We start from the raw sequence: 10,373 nt of genomic DNA, 5'->3' as shown, positions 1-10,373 counted from the left end.
GACGTTGTTTTGCCCAGATGCTTTTGTCTGACCCTGCCAAGTTGGGCGTTAGATTTTGTACGAATATGTTACCTTTTTATTCTGACGAGACTGAAGCAAATCACAATTCACAAAGATATGAAAACTGGAACAACTGCAAACTGAAGCCTTCACGTGATTACTTGAAGAATAAAAAGAACAACAAATATCTTTGTATCCTCATCACTACCACATATACACACATTCATAAAGCCAACAGGAAGCCGCACTGCAACCATCAAACGTAAATCCAACACTAATGACCAATTACAGCAAGAAAAGAATAGATCAGTGGAAGGGAATAACGACATGAGATGATATACAAGCGCAAAAGAATTGTCACGACGTGCATAGTATCTTCTCCCAAACATCTCGGTTGCCTCCCACTCGCAATGCTCAGAGGCTTCCGAAAGATTCTATGGACAAGAGCTTCCTGTTCTGCGCAGGTGGTGCCAGTCCTGGGATGTCTCTGATGTTCTTGTTGTGAGGGTTGACAATCTGGAAGAACGGCAGACCGGTCATTCATTGCATAGTAATGTAAGACTAGCTTGTAATGTAAAATGTGACAAATGAAACAATCTATGACATTCTGGAACTGAATCAGTTAAGTATAGCATTGCATGACGTAACACACCAAATGTGGGACTGATCACTAGCTCTAGTTATTATCCAAATGATGTATTCCTGCTCCTTTTATTGGTCATTCTTATCTCCAACATATAATAGAACACGTAGAGTTAACGAGAAACTAGCTAGGTGCACTAACTGGCTCTACAATTAACTGGACAGAAATTTTCACCATAGGTCATGGGCTTTTAGTTGAACTTGCACATACGGAGGATATAGGATCAGTTTTTATCTCAACAAGTGATGTCACCTAAGGTAAACAACATGGGTACATTTGCAAAAGCAATTAAAACATACCTTAACAACAATGATTGCAATCACACCACAGACTATCAGAAATAGGAATGCCATGATGCATTTGTCAGTTGCAACCTGCAGCAATGAATCTTGTAAGTCTAGGCACAGCCACTTCAAATATACTCCATCTGTCCCAAAATGAGTGCAGCCTTCTAGTTCAAATTTGAACTAGAGGGCTGCACTTATTTTGGGACGAAACGAGTAACACACGTGTGTGCAGGGGGAGAGAGAGAGAGAGAGAACCTGGCGACCAATCTCTTTCACCATTTGGCTAGCCTTCTTCAGTGAAAAGTGAACCGAGTCTAGCTCATTGCCAATTCTCTTCATTTGTTCTGTCTAAAAGGATGTAAAGAGAATTTTAGGGTGCTGGATTAAACTTATCAGGACTGACCTTTCTAACAAGAAATGTCCAAGGAATATTCTGTTGAATTTTATCATCCCAAAAAACTTACTTGTTGTGATAGAGCTGCAGCAGTTTGAGATCCAACTTCAACGGTTTGTGCAACAACCTACAAGAAAGGATTCTTGTAAAATTTGCTCTTGAAGTGTGTAAAGAAATGAAAGCAAAATCTACTAGCGCACCTTTTTCGAACGCTCAATAACTTGATCTGTTTGGTCCATCTGTTTCCTTCCGGCATCCATGAGTTGTTGATTTGACATTTCTGAAGAATTACCAAAGTGCTTTGGTTAGAATAAGAACACATTACCTCTCAGGGGCAGGTTAACAATGATATAAGAAACTACAACCACCTGATGCCATTTGAACAGTGTTGTCCTCGGCCACCTGATCATTACCAGTATCAAATAGTTCAATCCTCTTATTACCCAGGCTGCTTTGGTACCTGAAACACCATGAGAGTTGCATGTCTATTACCACAAGTGATGTACAATGTAACAGGATCACATATGCAAATGAAACGCTGAATTCAACATAAGGAAAAAAAATAACACATGCATAACGAAAGGGGAAAATCTACTTACGTTTTCCTCAATGTGACATAGGAATTCAATTCTTTGATCTGTTTTAACACACAAGAAACAAATTACACTTGTGAGCTAAATTGTCCAGTAAGGGTAACACAAACACTAGTGAAGAAAACTAGTACTACCAACCATCAGCTGCTTCTTATCATTTAGCTGCTTGTTGACATCAGCCGAGTTCTTTTTCTCATCCTCTTTGAGAATACGATCAAATTCTTTGATTAAGCTGCGAGAAAACACCAAATCATCACATTTACACAAATCTATCAAGACATTAGTACTCCATCTAACAGGCAGAGCAGTTGCAGAACTCATGCGCCACATGCAAAAAGATCTAAATTGCTTGTTCAAGCCAGGAACATCAATGGCGCACAGATGGAGAAGCTAAACTAAACCATGGGTTCAGGCGTGAGCCTGTGCATCACCAGAGCACACAGTAGTGTTCAGGCAGGCAGGGAGACCTACCGCTTGCACTCCCTCATCTTCCCGGTGAGATCTTCCAGCTGCTTGGACTGCCTGTTGGAGTCCTTGATCTTGTCCATCTTCTGGAACCCATTCCTGCAAACGAAAAGCAGTGAACCCAACAGCGGAAACCGCGAACAATTTCGAGCACAGATTGGGCGAGTGGCGAAAATCTGAGCCACCCGCCGCCGCCGCAGAAGCCTCGAGAAGCTTCGCAGCCCACTAAGCCGGTGGAGGGAGGGGGCGGAATGCTGGAGGGGGGAGGAGGAGGAGGAGGCGGCGGTGGGGGAGGGGGAGATCTGACTCACTGGAGCGCGCGGAAGATGTCCTGGATCTCGCCGTCCACCTGCTCCAGCTCGGGGCTCATGGGCACGTCGCTCGCCATGGCTTTCTCTCTCTCTTGCCTCACGCTGCCGGATCTCCGTATCTCGCCGCCGCCGCCGCGTCGCGAGATCCGAGCAGTCGCAGGAGGTGGTTGGTCGTCTCGTCACCGCCGCATTCCGGTGAGCGGCGGTTGGAGTCGAGTTGAGTTAGGAGGAGAAGGAGATGGGTTGGTGCGGGTGCGGGTGCGGGTGCGGGTGCGGGTAGCGGGTTCGGGTGGGGTGGAGTCGGGATCCGACAAGGGTATTAGCTGTGCGGTCCAGTTGATTAGGGAGGGAAAAGCAAGAGGGGAACGAAGCTTAAGGATAAAATTCACATTATGGGTTGCTTGATTTTGAGATAAGAGCAAGTATAATAGTGAGCTATAAGCATACTATAAGCTTATGTGGAGAAGAGAGATAAACAAAAGAGAATGGTGTTGGCTCTCATGCAAGAGCTAGCTTAACACAAGCTTCAAGACAAATACATTAAATGTATAAGTGAGAGATAAAGATAGGAGAAGAAAATTATAGCTAATCTATTATATGTGTTGACTTTAGAATGGGCTAATATTAGGAAGTGGGCTATATTATTATCATTGCTCTAAGGGAGGTAGGTACGTTTTGCTGAGTTAATGATGGTTTGAAAAAAGGAGAGGTACCACAATATTTTTTTTTTACTATGAAAAAGTTTAATATGCACATAGAGTTGGTTTAATATCCTACCTTAACAATGTCCTAAGCGATATTAAAAACTAATGTTGAAAAATAAACTACGATAAAAAAACTTTATAATCAAGTTTTAAATTCAAAATTTGACCATGGTTTATAAACCATAGAGAAAAGATGAGAGCCACCTACTATATTAAACATCGATGTAGTTAGTCAAATATATTGATAAGGAGGGATCCTTTTTTTGTTTTTTGAACTTTTAAATTTTTAATTTTAAAAATAAATCATTTCAAAAATTATTTTCAATATCTGAACTAGTTGGCCACGTCAGCTAGACTGGTATGGCAAAACAACACTACCACGCTGATCCGGCTGACGTGGTAATGTTATTTGGTCGGACAAACCTGTCACGCCCGATGAGTGTGGCGTGTCAGTATTGTTTTACCACATCAGGTGTGCTGGTGTGACTAAAAGGTTTAGATTATGGAGAAAAGTTTTAGAAGGGTTTAGATTTTAGAATAAAAAACATAAGGAGTAGGCATATAACATAGTGCTAAAATAGCGATATGACGTAATTATTAACATAAATCTTTTATATGTTTTATGTGATTGTCGACTGATTTGCATATTTAAAGAAGATATTGATTGCTAAAAATTTTAAAACTTTATATAGATAAGTGTGCTCGTGTGAATATGAGTGCCTACATCTCTATACATATTTTTTGATGGAAAATCAAATATGTGATTGAAGGGAGCAAAGTTCCTCCTTTTCTTGACCCATGGTGGTTTTTTAAGCATATCATGACACATAACATTTATCAGTACCATTTATTTGTTTTCTTTATACCCTTCATCTTAAAATAAATTTATTTTTATACATGAATCACATAGTAAGCGATTAGGTTGTCTAGTTGGCAGGAAGCATGTAGCCAAATGGTTGCAGTGACCTGAGTAGTACCCTAAAGTCGTGAGTTCACATCTTCATAGGAACGAATTGTAGATTAAGTTGTTTATGAGGCTAAGTTTCTAATTTAAATGGCCGCATATATTCGATTAGATATAGATGCCGGGAAAAAAAGAACCTGGGAAAAAAAATAGTTGGCAGGAAGCCAGCAGCGGTTAGGTCTCACTAGTAGGTGGCATGCGTTGTCGATGGTCCCACTCCCATCCTATCCATCCGACGGCAAAAGAAAAAAAGTTTGCCTTTCGATCCAACTCATCAGGCCCAATCTGGCTTACCACGGCCCTATTGCGGATGGCGGCGCGCAGCTCGGACCCACCAATCGGTTTATGGGCCGGATAATATTGCTCTTAAATGGCCTGTACAAATTAGGCCGACAGCTACTCAAGGCCCAAACGCATATATGCCATCTCAATCAAAGAGAAAGAAAAGTAATTGCATCAAAAGTCGAAGTCCATTCAAGCAAGCATGGAATGCACTATGCAAAATTGCGTAAACCACTCTAATTGTTACCCTTATTTTTTATATTCTACGTCACAACCTGTTTTATTCCAAAAACTCATCCACCTCAACACTCACATGTTGAAATTGCCATGTACACGCATGTGAGTAGCACATTCGACCCATTTTATTTTGACGCGGATTTGTATCAGCTGGCTCGGATTTGTCCTTAGGCTATTTCTCCACTCAAGGTCCAACGAAGAGTTTGTAAGCTAGAAGTAACTAGGGGTGGAAACGAGCCGAGCCAGGCTCGGCTTGCAATGGCTTGTAACAAGCTAGGTTTGGCTTGGCTCGACTCGATTAAGGAAACGAGCTAAAACATGAGCTCGGCTCAGCTCGTTTTCTGGCTCGAGCTAGCTCGAGCTGGCTTGCGAGCCTTCCATTGAAGCTATATAATTTGTAATCATTAAGAAAAGCAATAACAAATTATCAACATGTAAAATTAAAATAACTTTATATATTAAATTCATTAAAATATAGATGATAAATTACATATTGACAAATAATAACTTCACTAGAAAAAAAATCATCCATATAAATACATGATGGCCTAGGCTCACGAGCCAAATCAAGCGGCTCGCAAGCCAACTCAGGCTCGGCTTGTTTCAGAACCAAGCTAAAAAGGAAGCTTGGGCTTGCTCGTTTGGCATTCAAGCCGAGCCAGGCTAAGCGAGCTCGAGCCAAGCCCGAGCTGCTCACGAGCCCAAATTTTTTTTCCATCCCTACAAGTAACACTATTTTTTTTTATAGAATGAGTTCGAGTTGAACTCATCACATTAATAATATTGAACGAGACTGGATGCTATATATGGCTTGGCGGACATTTAAGTTAGAAAAAATTTGGACTGCGCGTGCGCGGGGCTGGGGTGGCGGGGGAGGGTTGATAAGGCAATTTCAACCTATGTTAGTGTTGGGTGAGTAGGTTTTTGAAACAAAATAAGTAATGGATTAAATCACAAAACAAGAGTGATAATTGAGATGGTTTACATAATTTTGCCACTATACTACTTGCAGGCGTGCGTTATCCATCCACGTGTGCACGTGGCTAAGGTTGCTCAATTTGGCGTGCACTTCATTTTTTTTTTCACATGCATGCCTTGGCACTGCACGTCTCCGGATTCCACGTAGTGCTGCTGCCTCTAGTTAGTAGTTACTGATCAGGATGACAAATCACGAGTACAAAAATATGAATTGGGCTTTTGCACGTACTAGTACATGCCCACCCGTTGATCCAAGCTAATATAACGACTTCTCATTTGGCACGCATGCCTGCAAAATAAGAAGAAGAAAAAATATTAGTCAGTACGTAGATAGCGTGCAATGTTTTTTTCAAATATTTATTATACTTTTGTTCCTAAATACAGGCAAGCAGAATTGTAGTAGTGTACAACTGTTCATCGATCTTCTGTCACACGTTGATGTCTTGATGATCGGTGCTCATCCAGCTCTTATGCGTCAGATAGACGAAACAGATCGAATACACGCATTTCCTGCCTTAAATCAAATAGGAATTGGCCTGCGTGTAATCTGTAGCTGTAGCTTTGCGGTGCCCCGTTTGACCGTTTCTTTCTCTAATAGGATGGGTGGTTTGTTATTAATCATACTATAAAATCAAAATCAGCGCACGTGTTGGTGTGCCTGCTTTTTTTTTAGAATGATATGCTAGAAACCAAAAAAACTTAGTAAGACCATATGTTTTTCTGTTAGACTTTATGGTTGAGTATAAATAATATGGTTTTGATAAATCTTTAACTAAATCTTATATGGATGATGTACTTTCCAAGGCAATATATTAGCACCGCACAACTACAAAAATATGACGAGGATAATGAACTAATACATATTACATACTGGAACTTAGAGTCAACGGTCACACATATCTTCACCAACTTTGGATAGATATTTACAAATAAAATTGAATAAGATGTATTAATTTCTCCTCTGTGTTGGAGTTTTTAGACTTATTGCCTCGTCGTGTTTGGATTTTTTTAGCATCTCTATGTTAAGCGAGCTATGTTTGTAATAAGTGATTATATATTAGCTTTTTTCTAAAATAAAGGCATGATGTATTATTCCATTAACCAACCGCCCATATGCTATTAAGTGGAATATATCGAGGAACATGAATTCTTATATTAATATTTGAAATGATAATAATATGTAATTCCTTCATATAGTTCCATTACAACATATACACGCACTAGATCTCCTGGCATTCAGAGAAGCAGGTCACGCGAACACCATATCGGACTCTCTAATAACATACTTTCTTCGTCTCATAAAAATCTAATTCTAATGATAAATTTGAATATAAATATCCAGATTCATGAGTAGTACAAAAGGGAATTCCCATCCCGAGCTGTTTCTCTAACGAACGAATTCGATCAATAATTAATATTTACAGCACCACGCGACACGATCCCAAACAACAACACATGCGTGCGCCATCGATCCGTAGGTCGTAGTTGCATGTTTGTGCGATTCTCCATGCCTCATGTTGTCCCGGCAATGATGTAATATGGTTGTTTATACCTAAATTTGGCACCTATGAATGAAATAGGAGAAAATTGCCAAAGTTTGGAAAGTATCGGGTTTTCTTCACAGGGCCGGTCAGACCGCAGGTATATAGGCGGTCAGACCGGCAGGGTCCGAGTCAAGTCTGTTTTCGTCAGGTCTCGGGTTTCCTTACTCGGGAAGGCATGTTTCGTGTTTCCTTTGGTTTCTATCCTGAGTTAGGCATGGAGAAGGGCCTGTAGAGGGCAAGACCAACCCCTATTTAAGAGACAAGGCCGGTTCATTGTAAAACCCTGAATACAATCTATTTGAATACAATCTATTTGAATCGTTCTTTTACTATGTTTTCTATTTTATCCTAGTTTAGTCCATCTTTGTCGGTTTGCGCCGTAAACCGTCCGCCGCCGCTGCGAGAGTGCGACACCTCTTTGTAGGTTTGTCCTGAAAACCTTCCGTTTTGCCCACGAGACGGGTAGTTATCCTCATATCGATCAAAATCAGCCTAAAGGCTGATTTTGATCTCTAAATCGGCTCCGCTAGCCGGTTTAATTGTTTTTCCTCAAAACCCATCTTGATTTGGCCGTTTGGCTAGATTGAGGTGGTTGGCGACTCTATATCACCGCAAGGCGTTTAGGTGTTGCGATCATGCTTGTCGACTTGTCAAAAAAGTTGCCAACACGATTTTTGGCGACTCCGCTGGGGAACGATCTAATCGGCCATATCACGGCCAAATTTCGTTTAATCTAGTCACTTTTTCGTTTCGGCGAGTCAAGAATTTCGGCCAAACGGCCGAAATCAATCTACCCAAAATTCGTCACTGCTGCCACGTATTTTTGATTGGATCAATCTATTTGGCGGCGATACTGTTCGGTCATCAAGCTGATTGCTGCCATCGATTCATCGATTTCCCATCTAATCGAGTGTTTCGGCTATACAGCCGGAATCGATTTTTATTCTCGCGTGGAAACAGCAACAAGCGACCGGTAGTGTCCTCGCTGTACACGGTCTGAAAAATCAGAAATCCAATCCTATTTATAGTTTGCTGTTTAACGTGTGCTGAAAAGAAAACGATCAGGCTGTACAAAGCCGATCTATCTAGAGCCAGCAGCAGTAGTATTGATTTCTGTATATTTTTTGCTGTGCACAGAAACCGAGTGAATTATTAAAAAAGAAAAAATTAAAGCCGATTCAATTTGCATCGGCTATCACTGGGAAGTTTCAGTTTTTGTAAATTTTTGCTACAAACACACAGTAGTATGCAAGGAAAATTACGAGACCATATATTAATCTATTCGGTCAAAAATTTCGGCTATAAGCTATATGGCCGAAATTAATCAAGGAATCTCTTCATCAACTATGACGAGCGGGAACGGGTTCAACAATATTACTCAAGGCGTCGTGAGAGGAAATGTCCCGTTACCTCAAGTTGTAGTTTCACCAAAGGTAACCTCCGATTCGCCCAACCCATACTTTGCTATTCAAAAGGTTAATGATCATTGTGTAGATGCATATGCTACTTCTAGTTTTGCTCCTATACAATATGCTTATAATGCTATGGGGGGGGGGGTCAATGTGTGATTATACAACCGATTACACAGGAATCGGCTATATGCAAAACCTAGCTAACGGTATGATCGGTCATGACACCGGTCTAACCGCATCCTATGCCGGTCAGACCGTGCCTACCATAGCCGGTTAGACTGTGCCCTATCCTGGCCAGATCGCACCTCCTGTTGCCGGTCTGACCGCACCACTGACCACCGGTCAGACCGGGCCATGGGCCGGTCAGACCGGTTCCCTGGGAGTTTTTCCAGGTTTTCATACCACGACTAGCAGTACTGATTTTAATTATTATCCATCACCTGTTAATACTGTTAGACATGCTATTCCACATATCCCTAATGCCTACAATGATACTAATAGGGGATATCCTTCCGATACTAGGTATGGCCAATATAATTATATTGCGCCACAACAACCACCTCTTAGGCCACCAAATACACCACCAGATCCACCAAAGCCTGAAACTGTGGAGGATTGGTTTAGAAATACTATCAGGGAGAATATCGCAAAGCTAAGGAATCGTGCTAGAGAGTACCAAAAGCCGTATCCTGATTTTTATGATATTATCCTATATCCTCGTGGTTATAAAATTCCTGAATTTACCAAGTTTAGTGGTGAGGATAGTAGGACCACAAGGGAGCATGTAGATCAATTTTTAGCGCAATGTGGTGAGGATAATTGGGATACATGTAAATTGCGCTTGTTTTCTTTATCTTTGTCCGGTACTGCTTTTACATGGTTTACTTCTTTAACGGCAAATTCTATTTTTTCCTGGGCTCAATTAGAACAAAAATTTCATGATTATTTCCACACTAGTGAAACTGAGATTAGGTTGTCTGATTTAACATCGGTTAGGCACAAATACAATGAATTTGTTGCTGATTATATTAAAAGGTTTAGAGATATTAAAAGCCGATGTTTTAGTTTGAAAATAACTGACAAAGATTTGGCCAACATTGCATATGATGGATTTCTTGATTCTATTAAAGAGAAATTGAATGGCCAAATATTTCTTGATATTGATCATGTGTTGCATGAAGCTCTGGCTCAGGAAAGCCGAGTGGATGACAATAGCTTAAATGCTAGTTTAGATTATAGTGCAATATCATGTATAGCCGAACCAAGCAATGATTCGGATTGTGTTAATAATTTGTGCAATGATGCCATAACGATTATATCCGAACCAAGTGTTGGTTCGGATTGTCTTACTAGCTTGGATGATAATGCAACAACCATTATAGCCGAACCAAGTGTTGGTTCGTATTGTGTTACTAATTTAGACAATAATGGAATAGCCGAACCATTCGTATTGTGTTACTAATTTAGACAATAATGGAATAGCCGAACCAAGCAATGGTTCGGATTGCATTGCTAGTTTAGAGAATAGCATCATTGAAAATATAGCCGAACTAAGTGAT

General features: G+C 40.7%; 1 protein-coding gene across 1 annotated transcript; it reads right to left on the bottom strand.

Moving 5' to 3' along the window:
• Positions 1-125: 125 nt before the first annotated feature.
• Positions 126-2,928, bottom strand: LOC127780561 (novel plant SNARE 13-like). Its single transcript, XM_052307486.1, has 10 exons — positions 2,694-2,928; positions 2,389-2,481; positions 2,056-2,149; positions 1,924-1,961; positions 1,693-1,784; positions 1,525-1,604; positions 1,395-1,451; positions 1,186-1,278; positions 943-1,017; positions 126-516 (listed from the first exon to the last, which is right to left on the bottom strand). Exons 1-10 carry the CDS (start codon positions 2,768-2,770, stop codon positions 415-417), a joined length of 801 nt encoding a protein of 266 aa, XP_052163446.1. The 5' UTR covers positions 2,771-2,928; the 3' UTR covers positions 126-414.
• Positions 2,929-10,373: the final 7,445 nt, after the last annotated feature.

The sequence above is a fragment of the Oryza glaberrima genome, chromosome 7 (genome assembly GCF_000147395.1).
Source record: "Oryza glaberrima chromosome 7, OglaRS2, whole genome shotgun sequence".
NCBI classification, from domain to species: Eukaryota; Viridiplantae; Streptophyta; class Magnoliopsida; order Poales; family Poaceae; genus Oryza; species Oryza glaberrima.
Note: the sequence above shows the minus strand (reverse complement) of the source record. Positions and strands in the feature narration are given on the sequence as shown.

Excerpts from the sequence above, each read along its gene's own strand:
- LOC127780561 (XM_052307486.1), bottom strand. The coding sequence starts at position 2,770 with ATGGCGAGCGACGTGCCCATGAGCCCCGAGCTGGAGCAGGTGGACGGC. Across the intron at positions 1,452-1,524 it reads TTATTGAGCGTTCGAAAAAG|GTTGTTGCACAAACCGTTGA; the intron begins GTGCGCTAGTAG and ends CCTTTCTTGTAG. Across the intron at positions 1,018-1,185 it reads TGAAAGAGATTGGTCGCCAG|GTTGCAACTGACAAATGCAT; the intron begins GTTCTCTCTCTC and ends TCATTGCTGCAG.